The sequence below is a fragment of the Brachyistius frenatus genome, unplaced genomic scaffold, assembly GCF_029030835.1.
Source record: "Brachyistius frenatus isolate BFR_SWC_R1_liver_20210118 unplaced genomic scaffold, ASM2903083v1 Contig_60, whole genome shotgun sequence".
In the NCBI taxonomy this organism is placed as follows: domain Eukaryota; kingdom Metazoa; phylum Chordata; class Actinopteri; family Embiotocidae; genus Brachyistius; species Brachyistius frenatus.
In genome coordinates this window covers 197501-222980 of record NW_027210659.1, presented here as the reverse complement: position 1 = coordinate 222980, position 25480 = coordinate 197501, and the positions used below count along the sequence as shown (strand labels likewise).

The window sequence follows — 25480 nt, the reverse complement described above, 5'->3', positions numbered from 1 at the left end:
TTGCGCAACAAGGGCTGTCTTAATCAGTGACCCACTATTACAGGAGATCTAATCAATGTGTTCCCTGTCCGAGCTTATCTAAACATACAGTATCTTGTCATCAACGGAGGGAGAGAGCGCCGCAGCACTTTGGACATCATGTAATCCTCTATTGCCCAGTAGATACGGGAAGTTAAATCCAAGCAAATTTATTTATGAGGCACTTTTAACAGTCTCATCAAAGAGGGAATCCACAGACAGAGGAGGAGGGGATCGATAAAGAATCCTGTTATCATCAGCAGCATGAATGCTCTTCCTATATCAGTCGGGAGCTGCTGGCAGATGTTTTCTGGTCAAGGACAACAGCATCTACCATGAACTTTACCTAAATATGTTGCTGGTTCTGTATCATCACCTAATTCTTCAGCATGTGTGTCCAACTTGTATGAATAAAGATTGAATAAGTTGATGCGATGATTTCATGCACGGCCGGCAAGAACAGGACAGTTGTAGCTGAAGGACAACAGCTTAAAAATATATAAAGGTGCCGGCCAGCCAGCCTGCAAAACATAAATAACAGGCTACAAGAGAGAAGGAGCAGCACAGCACTTTGGACATCATGTAATCCTCTTTGGCTCAGAAAATACAGGATGTTAAATCCAAGCCTTCCTTTACCCCTCATATGTTCTGGGGTCGACTTGCTCAGCAACTGATTTTTATTGTTAACTTTTCTGCAGGAAAAATCAACAAACCTATTTTAAACTGTGGGATGTTTGACACCATTGAGTTCTGAGTTTGGATGTGACAATTTTCTTGGAACAAATACTCTTATAAATTTGGACATTAATATGTTTCACTAGTCAGTATCCCAACCCAACACAAGGTATCACCGTGTAAAACTAGAAGTACTGTCTCCCAGTTGTGTTTGTCCGCGAGCCGGTCAAGCTACAGTTGCAGACTCAGATGATATATACAATGAAGACTTTGCAGGAATCCTTGCATGTGGTCACATGTATGGTGAAACGTGATGTAGCCACACTTTGGGCTGTGGAGGGCGTGAAAGTTTCACGTTTTGAAAGCATGGAATTTATACCTACATAAATGTCCAAAGTCCCGCAACAGAGGCGTCAAGCTTTTCTTGGAGTACAAGGAGTTAGAAGAGGAAGCTTGGTGGCGTCAGTCACAGGCTGCCATGTGGGAGGATGAGGTCAAAATCTAGGAGGTGACAATGCTTTTCTTAAGATGGTTTTTGTTTCGTACCCCCAGCCATGTGTTCTTTCCCTAACCCCAACCATGTTTTTATTTATTCCTAACCCCCACCAAGTTAAATCTATAAATCTATACGTTACATTTTGCTGTAAATCACATGAACGCGTGCAGTAGGTTTCATTTTAGCGACTACAGTAAAATGTGTAACTTTCATGCCCAGACAGCACAAGCGTGGCTATTGCACATTTTGCTGAAGTGGATGGGCGTGTTTATTTCACGTTTTGGTCTGGTATGGTCAATAAAGCTAATTCCAATAGAACAAAGAGTTGTATGTACTGACTTCAGAGGACAGCGGTTGTACTGGTCAGCTCCTATTAAGAGAAACATGTAACTGAAGAGAAATCATATTGAAGAAGAAAATCAAGCATGCTCAGTTTTCCATCCCTCCATTCCTACTACAAGTTTTATATGAATCTTCATATGTGTTTCTTTTAACACTAAAATGTCCGATTCCAACTGAGCAGCGTAATCTCCGGGTCAGTCGGGCGAGAAGCTGCAGCTCTCTTGTTTATTGGGGGCAATAAGTGTGTAGGGAGGTTTTAAAACTCAGCACACACTGCAGGCAGCGTCACTGCAGGAGGAACCTGTCGAGGTAAAAAACTGCTTCTCTACATTTGAATGAAGTGTTGGTTTGAACTCATTTTCCTGATTGATAACACTCTGCATCATTTCTCTCTGATCTTTTTCCTCCAGTACATTCAATCAGTAGATCGATCTAAAATGCCTCAACTTGAAATCATTTTGAACATGTCATTCATGTTGTATTGATTTGTTTTTGCTTGAAACGGCTACACATGAATGATAATCGGACATACATGATGAGGTCCAATTTATTATTGGTCTGTCCTTAGTAAATCTCTGGTTTGACACTAATCCTGCTTTGTTTTCTCATATTCACCTATATGAGGTAACACGTTTCTTTGCAGACTAGGTGACAGCATTTAATGTGTTGGATGTGTGTTTTATAGCATCACAATATTAGCAGAATTGTGATATTTTCACAAATACAACTTCCTACATTTTGTAAATTTAGCAATATATGTGAAGAAACAACTCTAAATGTCGATTGTTTGACAAATTCTTGTTTAAACATTAAAAAGGTGTTTTGCACCTGCTATTAAAAATAGAAAATCAAAAGATAATGCAGCCTTCAAATCACAAATCGCATTTTTCAAAGGAGTGTCTAACTTTTATTGATCTCTACAGACAGCTGAGTAATTAAGGTGATAGTTATGACAAAATCCCGTCACCTCCAATAGACTATATGCATAAAACTAAATCACATTTTTGCAACGGAGAAAGCTTTTAAAGTAATGCACTAATAAAAGTAAGACATTAGTTAAGACATTGTTTATCAAGCTAAAGTTGCACAACTCCCAAACTCTGTAATGAACGTTAAGACGTCAAGGACATTTTGTGCCAGAGAGGAAAAATCAAAAGTGTAAATATTATATTGTAAAAACTGCATTCAAGATGTTACTGAAACAAAAGCTCAAAAGTCCTGTCAACATAAATGAAGGCACTTACTGTGAGGTAAAACATGTTTTATTACTCAATTGATATATCGTCTGTTTCATGCTGTAGTCGCTTTATGTGAAATCGACTTCATGTCATTTTGAGTAAGTTGAATTTGTAACAGTGCCTCTTCTTTTATAAACTGATCAGTTTTATGTTATATGTGAACATGTGATCACATGTTCATTCAAAACTTAAATCTGTAGTAGTATGCAGTAAATGTTCTTGCTGTACTTCCAAATTTTATTGAAGTTTTTTCCAACACAGATCAGTATGTTGATAAATAATGTTGGATTGAATAAATTACTGGAACTAGATTATTATTTATTCAGAAAGCAAACGTTGTGAAGTAGAAGATGGACTGATGTTTGCTCATAGAGCAAACAAATCTGTAAAAATTTAAATATAAAGAGGCATATCTTGAGTGTCACACTGTGACTATAAATATACAGTAGGTGACCCTTTGTTTTTTTTGTAGGTGAAAAATGTTTTCGAAAATAAATATGCAGTTAAAGTTGTATTTAAATAAAACTGGATTTTTCTGCTCTTTTTTAGCATTGCTTTTCCAATATTGTGACTTGTTAATTTCTCATTTATTTTAAATATACTGATTAAGAGCAGAAAAGGTTCGAGTGCCATGTGTTAGGATTAGTTACGTTTCCTTTTTCTTTTTTATTCTAATTTTATAGGTTTCCTAATTTTACGTTTCCTTTTTTTGCAGCTTCTCCACATGTTCATTTCGTTGTGATGACGACGTGCCACTTGTGTTTTCTCTGTGTGTCCAGATGAGGTGGTGTGTCGCTGTTGTCCTGGGAGCGCTGCAGCTGTGCAGCCCGGCGCTGCAGTCCGACCCGCTGCGCTACGTCTCGCAGCTGCAGGACGGCCCAGAAATCCCCAGCAGTACGTCACATCCTGCAAGTTTAAACTCAAACTGAAGTCCAATATGTGCTGTCCGCCATTTCACACTAGTGTTCTATGCTCTTTGAAAATGACCTCTATCATTAATTAAAAATATGATATATTTATAGCAGTATGGAAAGTAACCACCCTTTCATTCTGTTTCTTCCTTCAAATCATTATTTTGATGTGTAGAGCCATGGCTTAACCCCATGCTGGAAAATATTAAACCTTCCCGCGAAGTCACCAACCCTCCGGAAATCCGTGAAATCCCAGAAACGACCTCCCACTCCTTCCCCATGTTTGGAGAACACACCAACCTCAAGTGGGTCACGTGGAATGGCTCCCTCCCGAACGGCGCCGTCGCCATCTTCAACGGCTACACCGAACGCACCGACTACGTGTGCAAAGTGAACTGCGAGGCCGGCTTCTACACTCCCAGCAAAGGGAGCTTCTGCCAGTATCCCTACGCCGATAAAGAGTACGCATCCTCCAAGTTTGAAGTGCTCGTCAACGTGGATCACTTTGAGTTCCTGGAATGGGTTGAAGAGTCTTACGGGTCGGTGCCCAGCTACTCCATCAAAACCTGCCCCAACTCAGACATCTATGTGGGCAAGAACAAGTACGGTCTGGGCAAAGTGGTGACCCAACACGAGGCCTTCTTCCTCCCCTGGGAGGGCGATGAGTACTGGTACAAGAGCTACCAGGTCCTCACTATCAACAGAGACAGCTACAGCCAGCACATCTCTCATGTAGAGTACGCCGTCGACCAGATGGAGCTGTTCCATCATCCTCCAGAGGCCCTGAAGCTCACCAAGGTCACCAATCTGGAGTGCAGAGATGTGAAGAAGACCGTCACGCTGGAGAAGACCACCACGGTGGAGAAGACCTGGGACATCGGCAGGCAGACCCGCAACGGCTCCGTTTCCACCATGAAGGCCAGAGTGCCCATTCTCGGCCCGGGGAACGTGGACTTCACCAAGGAGCAGCTGGTGACCTTCTCAGAGGGGACGACCACGGTGGAGTCCATCAGTCACTCGGTCTCCGTGGAGCTGCTGGTCCCGCCCAACCACTCCTGCGCCGTGAGAATGGACGGCAGGAAAATGAAGGCCGACATCCCCTTCACGGGCCGGCTGAGCAGGACCAACCACAACGGAGACACCCACTGGACGTACATCACGGGAACCTACGACGGCGTGAGCGTCGGCGAGATCAACGCTGTGGTGGAGAGATGTCAGCCGGTGACTGACGCTGTTCCCTGTTCCCCAGCTCAACACTGAAGATCAGTCTAATGAATGTTGAATTTACTACTCCAAAAAAAAAAAAAGCTTTTCAAATAAAAGATCATAAAAATGTCAAGGTGTCGGTTTTTTTTCATCTTTCTTTAACTGGGATGTTTCAAAACCAAAGAGGAAAGACATTTTCAAAATCCTTGTTTCCTTTCCTACCATTCCCGAAGCTGAAATCTTTATTCAATCTCCTCAAGTACACTTGGCTCATCAACTTTAATCATACTGCATTAGTATGTCAGAATTAAACTGACTGTTAAGTAATGATATATTTGACATCTACAGCTCTTTCCAAAACTGCAAAAATAAATTAACACAAATTACAACAATTAACACAGGGAATTGTCAAACAGAGAATTTAAACAAAAAACAATAAACAGCATAAGCCATCAGTTAAATCCTTGCTTTTCATCCATTCATTTTTATTTTATTTTATTGACATGGCATGCCTTTTTTATACTCAGGGTAACAAGAGCACTATAATGATTAGCTGATACCAGTTTTAGCTGTAAATGCACATTTTTGCATTTTCATATCGATCATCAGAAAGGACCCCCCCCACACACACACACACACACACACAGGTGGACAAAAGTGTCCAAGTTAACTGTATTGCCATAAACACACTTTACTTTGCAATCAGTTTTTGCTCTCTTGTTGTTGTTGTTGTTGTTGTTGTTGCTGCTGCTGTGCATTCATTTAGAAAATCCATAGCGGCCAAAATACACAAAATATGTGCTGCCCTCGTTGAGCGTTGAACATACATATTCAAAAATGTCCCCTCGGGGATTAATAAAGTAAATACAGTACCTACCTACCTACTGCAGTTCTCTGTCACCAAGCTAGATGGCGCTGCAGCCCGCCAGAGGAGGAGACGCCTGCTCACCAGGTTGTCTTGGTAACACTCTTTGACCGACGTGTGAGGGGCTTTCCAGGAAGACCAGCCAATGTTACCTCATAGTAGCCTAAAAACTGGGAGAACAATTCAGATGTTACCGGTGATAAATGTCGGTCACACCGGCGCCGGTGTAGTTTGTGGTTGTTATTAAGTGTGCCTGTTGGTGTTTTGCTGTTTTGAATCAGCCAACAAGATACAAATCTGACGTCATGTGAAGAGCAGGCAGCTGCTGTAGGAGCCGGATGGACAAAGGTGCCGTTTTAAGTCCATTATTTCGTTGTGTGTCGCACTTTTTCAAGAAGCTGTTGAACTTTGTCACAATGCGACGACTTTTAACGAGAGTGATGAACCGGGTTTTGCTGAGCGAGCTGTTTCCAGCGGCGATGGGCGTCGGAGCGGAAGTCCACACCGACATCCGCCGGAAGCTGGTGGGTGGAAACAAAAACAACTCCTTTCATCTACAGTCGGTCATCTGCTCTGACTGGTGGGTTCGTGTCACGTGTTACTGACGCTCACAGAACCCACAGAACACCTTTCAAAAACCCGAGAGTGTGTTCTGGAGGTTTCGTCCAAGTACCCATCCCGGTCATTACATCTTCATAACACTTTATACGGTCAGGATAGACGCTTTTCAATTCGGCATAGTTGTCATTCAATTCATACAAAAGTAATCTATGCTTGCGTCTGACTACCTATTATGTAGTTCTTCAGCAGATGAAATGAATATTTCATGAATGATGTCTGGCTTGTTATCTCTCTGAACTGACATTTTAATAGGTATCGGTGTATATTTTGTTTTATTTCATGTGGAACCGTTTTCTTTTAAAACCATATCATATTTGTCTTCTGTTTGATGTTCTTTGCCAGTTGACCTCCCCTGTGACAACATGTCTGTTCTGTGAATGTAATGGAAAGCTGCGTTTTGTAAAGGCAGCACGGTGTTTGCGGTGCGTCAGCAGAGTGGGACAGTTGTAGTGTGAAGTATTCAGAGCTGCCACCGCGTCCGTACCATCAGTACACGGCTGGATGCAAGTCACACAAACCATACGGAAAAAAAGAGGACACACACTTTTCTCAGAACTTCTTCCGTATTTAATACAACTCAGACTTTACTTTTGATTTTTGATTCAACAGAATATTTTGAATAATGAGACAAGTGAAAATGGCAGTGACAAAATTGATGGTACTCCTTGTCTCACAACCGTTGGAGGCGGTGCCTTTAAACAGGTGTTTTCTGTCGCTCTTCTTTACCTGTCAGCAGGTAGTTCGGTTCACCCTTTCAAATCAAACTGCTCCAGCTGTCTAATGTGTGTTTGAAGGCTGCCTTCTCCAGACTGTTTCAGCTCTTTCCAGAGATGTTTGAAAGGATCCAGATCAGGACTCATAGAAGACTTCAGAATAGTCCAGTATTTTGTTCTCGGGTGCTTCAGCTGAGCTTTTCTGGAAATCGGCAGCACGTTTTCGCTCCAGATCTCTCTGACAGTCTTGAGATTTCAATCGTACGCTGCAAAGATTCGATGCTCCCTGTGTCAGACGCAGCAAAGCAGCCCTGAAACAGAACCGAGCCACCTCCATACTTCGCAGTAGTCGTGGTGTTGTTTTCTTGGAGAGTTTTATCTTTTCGTCTGTGATCACAGAGCTGATGTGACTTACTAGGAAAAAGCTCCAGTTTTGTCTAAAAGAAGTTCTCCCAGAGGCATGATGGCTTTTTAATGTGCATTTTAGCAAATTCACGTTTCATAAGCTTCTTAAATTTTTTTGACATAAGATATGTCATATGTTTGGTGCTATGTCCAAAAAAGTGTATATGTATGTACATATATGTGTATGTATTGTTTTTTCTAAAACAGCTGATCGCTGTAGTTTCTAACAAACATTTGAACAGGAGAGGTGTGAATTCCTTGGGGACTATTTTCTGCGGTGGATTAATCCACATTTAGTCCCAGCCTTTCACTTAATTAGGGGATAGTCCAAACTCAAAGTGAGTCCTTTATACGTATCAGAAGATTCTCTCTTCACTGCAAGTCATATTTTTGTCCATGTCGAACCCAAAATGTAGTTAGAGATACATCCAATAATGAGGCATCTCCCCTGCTGCTGTGTAACCCTGTGACGGTGTGTGTCTGTGTCAGGTGGTCGGGCTGGGGAACCCCGGGATGGAGGAGACCAGACACAGCGTCGGCATGGCGGTGCTCGCCGCGCTCGCTGCCCGGCTCGGCGTGGCGGACCGTTGGCGCGGCGACAAGTACGTGTCCGGTGAGGTCATCTTGTCCGAGGTCCAGCGCACGCATGTGGTGCTGCTCCGTCCCAGGCTGATGATGAACGTCAACGGCGTCTCAGTGGCCAAAGCAGGTGAGCTCATTCGTGTGCGAGTCAACGGACTGATTTGTTTTTCAGACTATTTTCAGTTTAATGTTTATTTCTGCGTTGAGATCTCAACTTTACTAAGAATACATGTTCCATAAAGACAAGCAAAATTGAAAGTGGGCAAAAATGACTTGTTCCCTGTTCCCCAGCATATTGTAACAGCGTCTTTCTTTTAGGTAGGTAGGTAGGTATATACTTTATTAATCCCCGAGGGGAATTTTTTTTTTTTACGCTTAATCCAGGCTTTCTCAGGGTAACTGGTAGATTCAAATGTTTTATAAAGTGGCCTCCTCAATTGGGACTGCTAGTGAAGATACTTGTTTCATTTTCATTAGATGTGATGACGTCCGTTGAATCTCTAAAAAGTGTCCATTCATTTCAGAATACGTCAATAATTGTTGACAGCAGCTTGTGAGGTGTGCGAAAAATCCAATAACTCACGTTATCGTGATGTGACCATGTTCCAAACAACTTCCTGAGGTGTCAGGAATTCTTGGATTTGTCAGGTTTAAACAAGCATCATCCATCAGTGATGTCATCAACCATCAGTGAGATCGTCAACCATCAGTGATGTCATCAACCATCAGTGATGTCACCGATGGTTTGTGAACGTTATGAATCCTCCAGTTCAGATTCTGTCCGTCACCATCTTTGCTAGTTCGGAGCGGTTTGGAGCAGGAAGTGACCATATTTGGACGAGCTGGGGGAGGAGCCAGAGGTGGATCTGACCGATCTGATCGGAAACCTGATGATACTACGTCCCGCCCACCGATAGCTGTAACACTAATTCTGTCCTGTCAATCAAACAGACACGCCCCCAAAAACAGGTCTTCTTGAATCTTCTTTTCTAATGAATGAGGGATTATTTTCAGATGGACCTCCAGAAAACTAATAAGAAGGAGTGACTTTAGCTAACAACACCGAGATAACTGATGGACACATTTTATTCACTTTGGATTTGATGAGAGAAGTTGAATGGGAGTCTATGGAGCCGGAGGCTTTTTGGAGCCGACCTCTAGTGGCACTCGCTGGTATTGCAGTTCTGCGCCGGACTCATTTTTCAGACCTGGAAGCTACGAACACTTTTATTTACAGTCTGTGATTCGTAACTGGGACGAGGTTAAAAACCAGAGGACCTTTAACGTCGGAGACCTCGACTGTGGAGCGATCTGTCGAAGAGTTGTGTTCTTTTGAACAATGTTATTGATTTATGTTTTTCCCTGTGTTTAAGCACAATTATGTAGTAACCTGTTATTATTTCCCGAATTATTATAATTATTTAACTATTATTTTGTATTATATGCTTATATGGTATTATATTTTTGCTTTTGTCTTTTTTAAACTTTTTTTTTTCCTATGATATTCCCATAACAAACGAAAGATTAGATTTCATGTTGTAAGTAAACTAGAACGAGAACTAAACCTTTATTTATTTTTTTTGTAGATATTAATATGATGATGGTTGTTGAGTGTTTAATGATCCAGATTTTCTCATTTCTTCCTCTACAGCTGGTAAATACGGCATCAAGCCTGAAGACATCCTGCTGGTCCACGACGAACTGGACAAACCTCTCGGGAAAATTCACATAAAACACGGAGGAAGCGCCAGGTGGGCGTTCCTTTATTCTGATCTTCTGATCCGAGATCAGCTCTGTGCTTTGAACATGTGCGTTTATATCAAATCCATATCAACAAAAATATGTTTCGAGAATCCGTGAAGTACTGAAGGTCTTTGGAAGATATCAAGACGCATTTTAACATTACAACCAGTAACTGCTACAATAACATCAGATTGGTACTGATGTTGTCATGGAAACAGTCTTAAAACTATATATACTGTGCATTTTATATTTCATATTTAATATTTAATATTTTTTACTGCTATTTTACTGCTATTTTATTGCTTTTCTATTATTATCTTATTGCTTCTGTATGCTGCTGTAGCGGAAAAAAAATTCCCCTCGGGGATTAATAAAGTAACTACCTAACCTAACCTAACCTAAAACGCAAAAGTTGAAATCGTTTATATGTGAAACTTCATGAAACTAAAGAGTGTAAACGCACAGCTCGGCTTTCCTTCAAAGATGAAAACCTAAAACAGGACAAGACTTAATAATGAACCAATACAGTAAATGTTCCAAATCCAAGTGAGTTTGATATTTTAGCAACACAACTAAAATTGTTATAACAACATAATTCCTTCGCTGACAATTTTTCCTTTGAAAAGTTCTGAATTTTTGAATAATGTCACATAACTTCAAGGCTTGACTGGAGCACTTTAATTAAACTGATGCTCAACAGATTTGACATTCAGCGTTTTTCTTTTTTTCTTGTACTTACCAACAGGACTGGAGCTTTAAACAGTTGATACCAAGTTAATACAAAATGGCTTTTGATATATATTTTTTTGACAATAGAATAACCGATAATCACTGAAATATGTGTTTTGGAGAGTCTGAAGCCCAACAAAGAAAATATTCAACCTTTAGTCATTAATCATGACTCTTCTTCACAGAGGTCATAACGGAGTCCGCTCCTGTGTGGACTGTCTTCAGACTGACGTAAGTTCTTTATTTTTATAATACCTGCTAAATTTCTATTTTGTGTTATTTCCATTAGAAACATTGCTGTCGTGTTATTTAGTGCTATGGTGATTTATCTGTGTTCAAAGTAGAGCGGCTCTCCTCTCGTCTCTGCTACAGGTCATGCCCAGACTTCGAGTCGGGATCGGCCGGCCGGCCGGGAAAACGTCTGTGGAGCGTCACGTTCTGAGCCGGTTCACCTCTGAGGAGCAGAAGGTTCTGGACTCGGTCGTGCTCCGGAGCGTGGACCTCCTGCTTTCCCAGCTCTCCCAGCAGGACTCCCCGCCGCTCTCCGGACCAGCAGGGGGCAGACAAGCAGCACAGAAGAGGAAGGAGATGGAACGCTCTGCCTCTCCAGCTGAAGACTCTGCTGCTGCTCAGAGGCGAAGCTGAAACTCTGAACTCTGTTATCACACACACGACAATCTGGAGGAGAAAACAGGAGCCTCTTTAACTTTACTCACTCTTCAAAGGGATAGCTCACCTTTAGAGTTGCCTGAAAAGACAGAAAGTAAAGCAGCAGGAGCCAGAGGAGAACATGAACACGTCATTGTCACCGGGTTTGTATTTAAACTGATTAAACAATTTCCTCAAAGAGTTGATTGTTCATGTTTGACTGTTGATTCTAACAATACCATAAAAAGCTGTGAACGGATTTCAAATAGTCGGTGATGTGGAGAGCTCGACCTGTGATAGAGGAATTATTGATATCTGACAATATGTGCATGAATGGAGGGAAAACTGCGACTGTCTGATTCTTATTCAGATTAAAGATTTCTTATCATTTATTCAGATTAAAAATGTGCTTCTTTGAAGCCAAAATACAAGTATTGTTAATTGAGTGTTTAATAAACTTCCAATTATGATATATCAGCTGATGTTTGATTACTTTGATTTAAGGACATATCATAACTACAGGTTGGAAAATAGTGGACCATGGATGTGCTGAAGTTTTTGCTTTTATAATTTGCATCACAACTTTTACATAATGGCTCATAAACCTACAACAGTTACCAATATATGAACAAGGTTGTGTAAATCTCATTAAATATGACCCTGTTACATCTACTAACAGATCATAATTTGCAAGAACTATTTCAGTAGTATAGTGTGAAATCGCCCATCGCAGGTCTGTTACCTTTAATATTCGAACATTTTAACCTGCATTCAAATACAATCTTAAACAAAGTTGAAATATAATATTCAAACATAGAGTAAATTCCGCCTTCAAATCTGTGTCGGACCTTTACTGAACAAGGCTGGAGAAGCTGAAGCATGAAGCAACAGCTGACCTCTGGAACATACATCTGTTTGGGATTCAAATCTAGTAAGTAGGACATTTTGCAGCATAAAAATAAACTTGACAGTCCTTTTTTTTGTGACTATGTGAGACACTCTAAAGGATCGTAAACATTCATACACAACGGGTACTGGACTCGAGCATACAGAGGGAGAGAAACCAACACGTTTCTACACTTTTAAAGCTACTTAAATGAAAAATGGCAAAACAAGCAACGAAGAATTTCTAAAGACCTGTTTGTCTAGAGATGTTGTGTAAGTTTAAAGAGATGTTTCAGAAATGGGCAGAAGGCTGATCATTGAGGACTTTTGTCTGCAATAGTAGGACGACTTGCATTGGAAACCTCAACTGTTGAAACTGAAACTGATGACATAAAACCCGATTCTTTACTTTAAAGGGTACTTTCACAGTTTGCACATTGTAAGTTTTGCTGGGTGTAAAAGATCCCGTCTAAACTGTCCTTTATAGCTGACGGGGGACAAAATTCAGATTTATCTTTGCGTCAGAAAATGTATTGAATTAGTCAAATCAAGTGGATTTCCTCAAAAGTTACAGTCTTGATTGTACAATTCTTATTCTGCTCTTTAAGATGGGAAAACCAAAAGAGGACATTTTCTTTGGAAGATATCCTCTTGACTCTAAATCTGTCAGCTGAAGACCCACATTACCTTCAGCTAAACTTCAGAACACATTCTTTGCAAAAAAGAATAACTGAATTTTGTTCCCCGTATCTTTCTTTGAAAGGCCGTTAGCAATTGAGTGCTAGTGTGAACGTTGGGAAAAAAAAGAATAGCCAGCAAATGTGTACCAAACTGTTGTTTAGAGACGGACTTAATAATTGTGAACTTAACATTTTAACATTAAACCCTCATGCAGTCCTCTCTGTCCACAAATATCCTCTCCCCCCAGGTCAAAAACAGATTTGTTTCTCACAAAGATTGAAACATCACCACGGGCATCGGTAAACTCACGTACCATTACAAAATGATTACAAAATATCAGTCCTCGTATCTACAGAGCCCTAAATGACAAATCTCTTCATTATAAACCTGCCAGGACTCGGAGGTCTTCCAACTCAGGCCTTCTAGTTGTTCCAAGGGTTCAATCAAATACTGTTGAAGCAGCTTCTGTCTTTTGTTGGGTCCTGATGTGGTGGATTGTATTAGATGGGCACCAACATGAACAAAGATACCGTGGGTGGATTTTGCTGTTTTATGTGTCTAATGGAGTAAAATGCACTGCATAAATAAAACCTTTTGTATAATAAGATGGAATCTTCTTTAACTCTTAGAACCTGATGGACCCCACACTCTGGATTCCCAAATATTCTGCACAATTATAAAAATATGTCTATACTGCCAATATTTTAGGGTTAGATGTAAAAATATAAAATAATTTCGTAGGGCGAAATGTTTTTTACTTGATATGAAGGCTAATATAAAAAATATCTTCAAATCCAATAATGAAAGATTTGCATGGCCTAGACTGTTCTGAATTAAACCAAGATATAGGATGAATGGTTAACCAAGATATGAACTTAAAATTGAAGGTAGTGTCATCATCCTGAAAACTGCCTGGTGTTCCCAGGGTTAATGTTCAGAGAAACTGCAGTTCAGCACAGTGCAGTGCATACGTAGTTCTTGCAGTCATTGAATCAATCATTGTATCATGTATCGGAGGCGAGAGGCCGCCCTGCCGTTTTTATTCATGAGCAACGTGAAGGTCTTATTTATTACACAATAAGAAATGATGACAAGTTCTAACAAGTCGTCTGAATCAAGGAAACGAACCACACTGAAACAAACAACTCCGTCACTCCAAGCTCAGTTCCTCCTCTTTTTGTACGTTGAACGTGAAAGCGAGCCTCCACATGTTGCTCCCCCCCAAACATATGCTTCTCCTCACATGCTGCTCCCCTCCATCTTGTCTTCCCCGATGTGACTCCTTCGGCTAAAAAACATATTGATTTCCCCTTCCAGTTGTCACGCTAATCACACTCTTCATCAATTAGGTGCCTTTAATGAGTTGCATCCCGTCAAGAGGCGCGCTGCATTCTCACACTAGAATGACAGAGGAGGGATGGAGGGTTCGGTGGGGGGGGAGACAAAATAAAACAGAAAAAGAACATATAAACCAGCGGAAAAGAGGCAAACGAGCCGCTGAATGAGGGAAATCAATACAAAGGAGGTCAGTAGATTGCGATGGAGGGCCGAAGAAGAAAGGCAGGCGAGAAACAAAAGGGGCCAAACATTGTTTAGAGCTGGTTTGTTTGAGGCCTTCTGTCCTGCTGCAGCTCAGTCACAATAGCTGCAGGGACACACTTGTGACCATGAGGAGGAGGAGGAGGAGGAGGAGGGGAGCGGGGTGCTCAAAGGAAACTTCTACGACACCCCCCACCACACACACACACACACACACACACACACACACACACACACACACACACACACACACACACACACACACACACCCTGAACACCCCTCACCCTATGACAACCCCCCATCTTTCTGTGCCATGACCCCGTTGAGCCGCCCTTCGCCTTCATCAGGCCACTTTCCCAGCCGTCCCCTCGCTGGTCAGCTTTAGGAGGCTTCACCAGCAGCTTCAATAACTTTTTCTTTTGCAGGGATCAGAGGTCAGCAGCAGGCTGGACACCCCGGCCTTTAGAGAAGATCCCAAATTTATTCAGGAATGGGGACCCCCCCCCTCCCCATGTTGTATGGCCAGGAGTGGTGGCCCACTGGGGGGTCTTCCCACTAACTCTTGCAGCAGCACAAAAACGAGCCCCTCTGACTCCACCGGTGGTGGGAAGGCTAATTTAGAAAACCACAACAATGGGACATTTCCATATTTTAAAGCTCTAATCCATATTTGTATTTGCTAGCCGTGAAGCTTTAGATACGGCCGTGTTGGTCCAGTCGTTCACCACCTTCCAGACTGAAATTTCTCCACATCTGTAGCGGAGAGTGACTTAAAAGTTGGTTCAGGCGTTCTTGGTCCCCATTCAGCGAATCCTGCTGACTTTGAACATCCAACGACTTTTTTGTTGCACCACCATGAGGTTGGCACTTCAACGATAAGATGGATTACCATGAAATTTGCTATTTACACACGAGTTCCTTCAAGGATGACGCCTCGTCATGTGGAAGAGAAGGTAATGAAGGGAAAGATTTCTGGCTTTGGAACTTGCAAGCGTTCACGTCGTTGGACAAATGAATGTATCCTCTGCCCGTCTTCTTGTGCTGCTGCTTCTAATTCAATTCAGTCTTACTTATATAGTGCCGAATCATAACGTAAGTCATCACAAAGCACTAAACATAGGGAGGTTAGGACCGTACAATATTATAGAACGAAAGAATTCAATAACTCCCACATGAATAAGCATTGGTGACATGTGGAGGAACAAACTGCCTTTTAACTGGAAGAAACCAGCAGAACTGGACTCAGAGTGGGCGGTGGTCTGCCTCTACCGGCACATACCTGTAGAAAAGTATGGGGAGGGGGAGGACAGTGAGGAAGCAGCACAAACTATGGCAAAGACAAGTTATTGACTCTCAGTTAATGACACTCATTACTGGACATCTCAACTGCCTGACTCAATAAACACCTACAAAAGAGACCAAAATTAAAGAAACAAAGCAAATTTTGCAACATTTCTTCATAGAACCTCAGAGGACGTTAGCCTGCTCCTAACCAGACCTAATTTCACTGCATGATTATATGGGTCTGTCTTCCCTCCTTAGAGAATCGTTTGCAGTCGTTCCATCCCACCATGGGTTGATTTTAACCAATCAGCATGCACCAAAACCGTCCGCCTCTCTGCCACGGCTGACACGACCCATCGTGTCCACCAAAGCGCTTTTTCCCCAATTGCAGGATATTTTTTCCAATTGTTTTAATGAACGCCAGAAGCTTGATGAGGTGATGAGTATTAAAGCTGCACCTGGCACCGTCACCAGCCATCCAATCACAGTGAAGGAGGGGGCGGGAGAAACGCAGTTAACCCCCCCCTCCCCCCCCTCTACATTGAGCATTGAGGAGACATGGCGATCTGATGGACTCATTAGGAGGCGGTCTGAGATGCATGCAGCCACAGCATGACAGTGAAATGCGTTTTGGGCCACATTGAAGGACAGAACAGACAAAACCGGGTTCTGGGGCCAGCAGGGGGCGCTTTCAAATAACTGAGTGTCTTCATGGAGGTAGAGTTAAAGTCACGTGATACTCTTCTGATATATCACAGTCTGCTACTGGTCATTAACGTTTTGTTTCTATGTATTTCCGTTTTTGTGGAAAATAATCTGAAATAACAGAAACCACCATGTGACACACGCTTTAATTCTCAATCAAAAACTCAGATTGCTGAAATGTCTTTATCGCCACGTGAAGTAAAAATAGACTGAGGAGGACTAATGTTCAAACGTGGGAGACTGCAAATCTGCACGTTTTGTTTTTTTTGGAACATCAACTTTCAAAATATTTGAAATATTTTATTGTTTTCAGCCAAATGGATGAAAAGTCCTTCAAATGCTCAGATAATAGAGTTTTTAACATTTATAATTCCATGACAGGTAGGTAAACTCCATCTGACTGTGCGATACCAACGGAAGCTCAAATAAAGGCCATTGAATGGACCTCGGGTGTGAGGCTGTTCTTCTGTTATTTGTCGGTCCGCTGGGATGCGCTGACAAATTCTTTGGTTTCCTTCTGTGTGTTGGGGCTAGAAATTAAAGTCGGTGGATTTGCTCCCGACGTTTTGTACAACATACTCTTTCATTTTCAGCTCGGTGTTACAGTTTGGACCTTGGAAACGCCACCTTGATGAGAAAATGATTTCACTGAAGCTGCCTGGCTGGCAACCAGATCGTGAATACAATACAGGAAGGATAGTAGCAGCACATAACTCCTCATGACTTGTTTTTTTACATTTCCGTCAAATGCGCAAGATACAAAGTTAATTTCACTCTTCACAGGTGTCGGCAGGTGTAAAGTTTCCCTTTGGGTGGAGCCAGGTTAGCGGTTTTACTGTTTCTAGTTTTTATGCTAAGCTATAGGCTAATCGCCTCCTGTTAGCGACTGCATTTGATGAGATTATTGTTTCATCTAATTCTTTAAATGCATTAATTTCTCAAATTGCGGCGTTACTTCTTTCACCCTTTCCACCCTGGAGGTCCGTCTGCTGGCACCAGACTTTAACTGTTATTAGAAAAAATAAAATCATTTATTTGAGGTTGAGAAAAATGGTACATTCAACAACGAGCCTGCTGCTTCATTTCTGTTGAATCAGATTTGATGGACTGCAGTTGAGATTTTTGAGATTCTGTAGTTTACAGATTTAATGAAGTAGAAGTAAGAATACAGCTACTGGGCTGGTGATGGAAGCTTAGAGGCTCATCTTATATCAGAGATATCCCAAGTGTCTCTTATCCTCCGAGCCCGTGGTGGTTTGTTTTGGCCTCACGTTTGTGGAGCTGTTACTGACTGAAGTGAAAAGATTTGCATCAGGTTTAAGGTATAAAAAGGTCAAAAGTCAAATCTAAAATCTCCAAAGTTGTGACTTAAGTCGGACATAATTTATGAAGTTATAGATTCAAGTTTACAGCTCTGAATTATGGTTTTATCTTACTAGACAAAGATAGAATAACCATTATATTACTTTCCCGTCTCTGTGGTCTTATCACAGTTTTATATAAAAAAATGTTTTTAAAAAGAAGTGATCTTCAGATATTTTGATGTATTTTTGTCTTATAATAATTTTCATCCCCTTCGATCTTCCTTTTAATGTCCTGATAATATTTCTGTCGGGACTCAGTGTAGTGCTGAATTGTGACCTCAATGCATTTTATCTCTCCATGTATTACTGTAATGCCCCCGTAGGGACGTGTAGTGTGTCTGAGTGTCCTTTAGTGGCACTACTTCTTTATTTCATGAGGCTTCTGGTTTTTCTTTTAAAGAATGGACTGAATCTGTCCCGGTTTCCCATGGCTGTGTTGAATCTGAGCCCGTCCAGGATCCCTTTCTCATTCACCTCTTCCTGATAAGCGAGCATTAATAACGCGTCCTTTTCCCCTTTCATAGCCATAATCTCCAGTGATCTCCGGCCTCCCACGCTAAATTATTCTTACAGGAGCGTGAAAAGGCAGCAGCGGGGCCCTTTAAGAGGCAAATAAGCATCCAACGTGCAAAGATGTTCCCAGCTACGGAAATGTTAACTCAGTACACAGAGCGGAGGGAAACCACTGACCGTCTGACGATAGGGAACGGAAGACAAAGCCTGTTGGGTTGTTCGTACTTTAACTCGTCCAACTGTTTTGGCTTCGAGCTGATGGTTTTCTTCAGAGCTGTTTACAAGGACTGCAACAGTAAAAACTCAAATTACTGCCACGTGGTTGTTTGCCTCCGCCGAACAGTTAAGTTGCTTTTAACATCAACGTCTGGCTCGACTCTTACAGCGAGGACTTTGAAGGAATCCTTAGGTGTTCGGAGCCCGGGCCGGTAAAGCTGACTGTGATAGAACCAATCACAGTATCACAGCAAAGCGTAAAATAGACACGCCAGTCCACTACAGCAAAACGTGAGGTAGCCCCGCGTTGGCGTGACAGTTTCTTTAACCGTGCAATTAATCATGTTCTTCCAACCACTAAATGAATTGTTCTGCAATATTGTGAAGGATCGGGGATCGCTGCACAATGTTCACTAAATTAACTTTGTGTTTTGAAAAGTAACTTAAAGGAGCAGTGTGTAGGACTTAGTGGCGGTGATTGTTACAGACTACAACCACCTGAACACACCATACATCACCCCTCTCCTACACAGCGTGTAGAGAATTTACGGTGGCCAAGAAACTCTGGGCAAACACAAAAGGCCCAGTCCAGAGACAGGTTTTGGTTTGTCCTTTCAGGGCCACTGTAGAAACACAGTATGTTTAATGGTCTTAGAACAGAACGTTACAACATTATACAGAGGAAACAAACAATTCAACCATTCCCACGTATGGTCTACCAGGAAAAAGCTCTAGAAGAAGGCTCAGAGGTGGGCGGAGACTCTGCCTCCTCCGCCGGTTGGGGTGAGAGGAGAGCAGAGAGAGAAAAGGACAGCATAGAGATAGAAGAGAAGAGCTGTTGGTGGAGACGACAATCACAGAGCAGAGACGTACAGATCCATTACAAATGTTATACAGCTAAGAGCGCAACTAATCTGTGGAAAAAGGTGAGCATTTAGATCATAAAGTTCAAGGCTGCGACGGTTGAGTAGAACGAAGTTCAGAGGGTTCATGTTCATATTTGGGCGGGGCAGGAGGCGGGGCCTCGATACCACATCTACGACCCTTTACGAACATCTCTGCAGTGTTTGGGCTTCACAGCTGACCGGTGACTAATGGAAGTAGGCCTGGCAGAAACTGGCAGACACAAGGAAGCGAGGCAGAACTTCTACATCATAGAAACACTTTTACTTTATTTGAATAAAATTGCAACAGTTTGTGAAAACATTCATTAACAGTGAAGTGAAGTGAAGTGTGTTTAGCCAACGCATCATTTTTATTATTACTCTCTGGAAAATTCTCATCGTCATTGTGTTGTTTGTGTGCTGTGAATCTTATATGAAATAAACTTCTTTTAATAGTATCCCCATGTGAACTTTTTCTTATTTTCACATTTAAATTGTGTAATTATCACCTTTGGAACTTGCACAGTGGTGCAGTGGTTAGCATTGTCGGTTCCGGGTTAGATTCCGGGCCTTTCTGTGTAGAGTTTGCATGTTCTCCTTGTGCCTGCGTGGGTTCTCTCCGGGTTCTCCGGCTTCCTCCCACCGTCCCAAAGACACGCGTCTCAGGTTTATCAGTGGTTCTACAAATTGCCCTTAGGTGTGAATGGTCTTTGTTTCCGTCGGTCTCTATGTGGCCCTGTGATGGACTGGCGACCTGTCCAGGGTGTACCCTGCCTAATGTGAGCTGGGATAGGCTCCAACCACCCCCCCACCCCTCCCCCACCCCCGTGACCCTGTTCAGGATAAAGCGGGTATAGATAATGGATGGTTTGAACTTGAAATCAGGAGTTCAACGGACTAAATTTCCAATTGATCATTTATTTAACTCATCAAATAAAGTTATTTAGAAATACTGTTGACTTATTTGCATATACTTTCCAGCATGCATTGCATTAAAGATAAACACCTTGAGAAATTCACAATTCTTAATTAACTTCTTTTTGTTTTTACAGCGATACAGAAGTCTGCATCACCTTAACCCTGGTGTTGTCCTCGGGTCAAAATGACCTGCAGCTGTGTTCAACCAAGTTCTATTTTATTTCTATATTTTTATATTTGTTTGGGCTCATTGGTGATCATTCTTTAAAGAAACCCTCACAGCCTCCTCGTCACCAATGATCCCAAAAAATATGAAAATAAAATAGAACTTGGTTGAACACAGCTGCGGGTCATTTTGACCCGAGGACAACACCAGGGTTAAAGGCTTTCCGGCATAAAGCTACAGGCTCAGAGTGGATTCAGATATTTGGTTATTTACAAATCTCTGTTTCTGATCTGAGAACATCTAATGAATACCTAAAGGTCCAGGATGGATCTGAAAGGTCCAAACAAATGATGGCAGCTTGTTGTTCTGAAAGCCAAAGGTTTTGGGCCGTTTTCCAAATCTTCAATGCACTTTCCCAAATATATGTTTTCAAATTATGTAAACAAAAAGACATAAACAATATAGAGCCATTAATATGAAGCTGACATGAGATGCTTGCAACTGACGGTTTCGTTCTCATAATTCACATCTAAACTCTCACAATTTATAAACTCGTCTGCTTCATCCAGGTCAACTTTTAGATTAATATTATTGAAATTAGGGGAAATCAAAAGTAGATATTATTTTTCACCAGGGTTTAGCTAAACTTTTATTTATTTAACAGATAGAAGAACTCAGAGGGGAAAAACATTTCGGCAAAATTTCAGATTCATGATTTTCTAATTATGATAATTTTTTTATATCTTACATAGCCTATCATAGAAAAAGCTTTACCTTCCCCAGAGTCAGAGGAGAAGATGGTATCATTTTCAGGCTAGTTTAGCTTAGCATTAAGACGAAAGTAGATGGAAATGCTAGCCAAGAAAAAAAAAAAAACAATTTCACTGCTGTATTATTTAAATGTGAAGTTAAAATTATTTAAATGTTAATTTAAATAATACGGTTTTCCTGTGGATATAAAATAATATGTATAAAATACACCATGTTTCATTTTAACTGTGAAAATATAATCTATAATAAACTTCACATGCTAATAATTAACAAATCTATATTTTACAGCCATTGCTCTCTGGCTTCACTGAAAATCATCTTCAGATAATGAATATTTAATTGTGATGTAAATCATTAATCAAGTTTTAGAAAATGAAGGTAATAAAAATTCGTGATATTTTTTTACAATAATCTTTGAACAAAGGTTTTATATTTTTAATAGGTCTACATACTGTATATATTCGGCATTCGTTTTCTTTCCATAATGATCCTGTTTTAAGTTGATGATATTTGGTTTCTATTGCGGGCCTTTTTGTCATGTTTTCAAGAGCAGCTGCTGTTCTTTCATTTTATACAAGTTTACAAAGAAAAAATATATTAGCCTTAAAATATCTCCCACTTTAGAAAAAAAAATGCAGTATATAAACAAATAAATAAGTGAATAAGGGGAAATCTTTTTAGCAGTCGATTAACAAATAAATAAGAAATCTTTGAATTGATTTTGTTTTGCCTGAAAATAAAACAGTGGCTGTCAGTGATGCACACATTTCCATGCTTGACTCAAATGATTTCGTTGGCTTGAGGTGACTGTATACTTTACACACCTCTTTGTTTATTGTTGTTGTTGTTGTTGTCCTTTTTTCACATGAGGGAAGTCTCTGTGAGCTCCAACTGTCTCAGCACTAAAAGGAAAACGTCATCCCCAGCGTTCAGTGTACGGGGTGTGTGTGAGGAGTGTTTATGCCTCCCGCATAAAACAATCCTCACACTGTTGACCGGGAGGGTCAACAGTGTGAGGATTGTAATTAGAAAAATGAAGGAAAAAAAAGAAGCAGAACACAGAGAAGATGAGAAAATGAGAGCGTTGTGTCTTTAAGAGGTTTTGGTGCTTCATTGACAGCTGCTCTCTCTCTCTCTCTCTCTCTCTCTCTCTCTCTCTCTCTCTCTCTCTCTCTCAGTGCAGATTCATTAGGACTTCTTTCTCTCCTCCTCCGGGCACAATGGGCATTTATCATCACCCCCGCGGTGCGTGTGTATGTGTTTATTCAAATCTCAGTACCAAGAGCGGACCGGCCCCACTCCCGAGCTCTCTCCCGGTGACACGGACGCAAGGGGGCTCATTGTTGGAGGAGCCCCAGAAAAAGCCCACCAAATCGGCCGGTGCAGGAGGAGAACGAGGAGAGTGGGAGTGGGAGCGGGAGCGGGAGCGGCAGGAGGAGCCGGCGGCGGCAGGCGGAGGTTGTGGCGGTGCGCTGTCCGCTCGCACCCCGTCCTCCCTGCGACCATCCGGGGGAAGCATCCAGCCTCGCTGCCCGCCTCTCTGCTTCCATCACCAGCTTTCATTCCCCCCCTCCCACCTCCTTCCCCTGTCGTTGGAGTAGCCTGCCGCTTCCAATTTTCTCTTCTGGAACTACACGCGGAGGAGCAGGTGCATCCTGCAACCTGCCGGTCATTTTTCCTCTTTCTTCCTGCAGGTTGGTGAGGAAAGGTGAAAGGCTGCGCAGCTGAAAAGAGCGCTCGATGGTAGTTGCATCTTTTTTTTTTTGGAGCTTTTTTTTTTTTTTTTTTTTTTTTTGGTGGGGAGGAGGGGGCTTTAGGAGAAGGAAGGACGGAGGAGAGAGATGCGTCTTAACAGGTGCAGATATGGCGGAGAGGAGTTTTGGCCAACAAGCTGCTTTGGTTTCAGGGATTCCTCCGTTTATCTTCCATCTGCAGATGATTACATGCTTATATGTGATCAATGGAAGGGTTGTTGTTTTTTTACACCCTCAGCTCCTGTTTTGTCTTTTTGGGGATTATTTCTGATAAATTGAGAAGTGGCTAATTAGCAGCTGTAATTGGATAATGTGGCTAATGTGGCCTGTGATGTGTAGTCCCAGTTTGAGTGGGAACGCTGCTGTTGACCTCGCTTTGAGCTCAGACTGCACGTGAATCGTGAGAAGATTCATTTAAACCCCTGACCTTTTAGTTTTAAGCCTTTAAAGAACCCTCATTTCCTCTGAATGTCTTCGTTTTGCTGTTTTGGTTTTTTTCTGCGATGAAGGTTTTTTTTTTTTTTTTTTTTGGGGGGGGGGGGTATTTTATGAGCTCCAGCTGCTGATTGTCCAAACGCAATTCTTGTAAAATTTCAAATCCAACCCGAGAATTGTGCCTGGACATCTGTTGCTGGAAGCTTCTGCACTCCTGATCCTCTTTTACCAAGATAAAAATCGTTTTTTCTGCTCTGCATGTTCATTATTTTTTACGCACATGGTCATGTTTTTCTGGTTTCTTTGACTTTTGGTTCCATATGTATTGAGGACTTTCTGTTTCAGGGCCTTCAGAGGGCCATGGTCTGTCCCTGCCTATTAATTTGACTCTTAATGTGTTTTAATGAACTTCAATTCTTCTTATTCTGACTTCTTTAACCTATTAAGTGAAGCTGAAAAAAGCCAAACACTCACTTTTTTCCCTCAGATTTCGTTTCATAGGCCTGCAGGAGGAGGAGGCCAACCCAGAAATGAAGAGTGATAATTAAGTATTTTACAAGCTGGGGCATTTTTTCTAAGTTGTTGGAGTGAAGCTAATATTTCCCAGGCTGGCCCAGCTCCACAGCTTCTCTCTTTATTCCCACTTTTCCTGCTGAAAACCTGGCAGGGAAGGTTTATTGTCGCTCCACTGGTGAGCTTTTGTTGCTGTCTTTTGTTGGCGTTTTGGGGATTATAATTTGCATAATTCTTCAGGAATGTATCATTTTAATTTTGTTTAACAAACCGTGACCTTTTCCAAGCGCTTTATCCTTTTGATAAAGGACGCCATTACAAGCCAATAAAGACGGAGTCTGTTTGAACTGATTCTACTGTTAATGAATAATAAAGAATTAATGATCATTGGAAGAATCATAATTTTTTTTTTTGATTAATGTTCCATGTTTTTTTCTTCTGTTCACATTTCTTGATTTTGTTTTCATCTTTAAAAAAAAAAAGTCAATGCATCAGGCAGATTTAATTTAATATTTAGATTTAATTGTGCCAAAAAATTTACATTTTCCTCTTAAGGTCCAACAGGCCTCATGTTTACTTACATTGGATTCTCTCTTGATTTTCAGAAATCCAAAGATGGATGCTTTATTCGGTACATTTTCTTTTTCAACAGATGTTTTGGATGTTTGTTGGAACAGAAAGCAGCATTTTTATAACAAGAAATTGTGAGTTAAAAAAAAATTCAGGTTAAGTTTAATCTGAGGGAAATTAAATGAATTGACAAACAATATTTGAAGTGAGTAATGTCAAGTAATATTTATATTTCTTTAAAAAAAATGTTTTGGTCACATTATCCATTTTTTTGTCACATTAAGATTGTTTTTGAGGCTCAGTTTGGAGAGAAACTATTTGCTAAAGATATTAGATTTTTTATCATTTGTTTTTTTGTTGTGTTTTTTTTTTTAGAAACGGTTAAATCTCCTGCCAACATGAGAAACTGACACTCTCTGAAAAGGTGTCAGCAGCACAGTAAACCAAACCCTCCGTTCTACTCTGGCCTCCTTTGGTTTTGGGACAAGGGTCTGTTTGATTTTCACACCACAGCATCACCTCGGCTCGGATGCGTCGGGTCTACTCAGACTAATTTGCTCCTGTAATCCGCTCTCAGCGTGTTGCCGGAGGAGCCGAGCTGCTCTGGGATGGAGCTCAGAGGATTAAAAACTCGGGGAGGTGTGTGTGTGTGTGTGTGTGCTCGGTCCACGCACCACCACCCAAGTTGGGGAGAAAAAACACACTGGTGTCTGTTGACCGAGTGTCACTGAACACCCCACAATGATCAGTGGATCAGTGGGTTAAAACTAAGAGAAGGCCCACGCACATCCAAACCACAACATTTTAACATCAACTCTGCGTTAGATACAAGTTTTCTGCACACAAACTATGCATATTTTGATACCTTATTTTGCTTTATTTTGTTATCACCAAAAGAAACCAAAGTTAAAATGTTAAATATTGTCTGAGCAGCTATCAAAACTGGTAACATTTTGACTCTATTCATGAATTATCTCATCACAGAAACATCAACAAGATTCTAAATTCGCTGTTTATTTCGTCACCGTTCTTCTGAATCTTGACGTTCACATTTAAGTTGAACGTAAAAAGCCCCCAAAATGTCCCAAA

At 41.3% G+C, this 25480-nt stretch overlaps 2 protein-coding genes and 1 long non-coding RNA gene across 3 annotated transcripts in view; all 3 read left to right on the top strand.

Annotated features, from left to right (window-relative positions):
- Positions 1-25480, top strand: part of LOC138625196 (uncharacterized) — a 177488-nt gene that overhangs the window by 102536 nt on the left and 49472 nt on the right. The window lies entirely within an intron of this gene.
- LOC138625235 (natterin-3-like) lies at positions 3549-5008 on the top strand. The gene is made up of 2 exons (XM_069706016.1): positions 3549-3663; positions 3856-5008. Exons 1-2 carry the CDS (start codon positions 3549-3551, stop codon positions 4938-4940), a joined length of 1200 nt encoding a protein of 399 aa, XP_069562117.1. The 3' UTR covers positions 4941-5008.
- Positions 5862-11396, top strand: ptrh1 (peptidyl-tRNA hydrolase 1 homolog). Its single transcript, XM_069705948.1, has 5 exons — positions 5862-6275; positions 7980-8199; positions 9724-9823; positions 10730-10775; positions 10917-11396. Exons 1-5 carry the CDS (start codon positions 6090-6092, stop codon positions 11187-11189), a joined length of 825 nt encoding a protein of 274 aa, XP_069562049.1. The 5' UTR covers positions 5862-6089; the 3' UTR covers positions 11190-11396.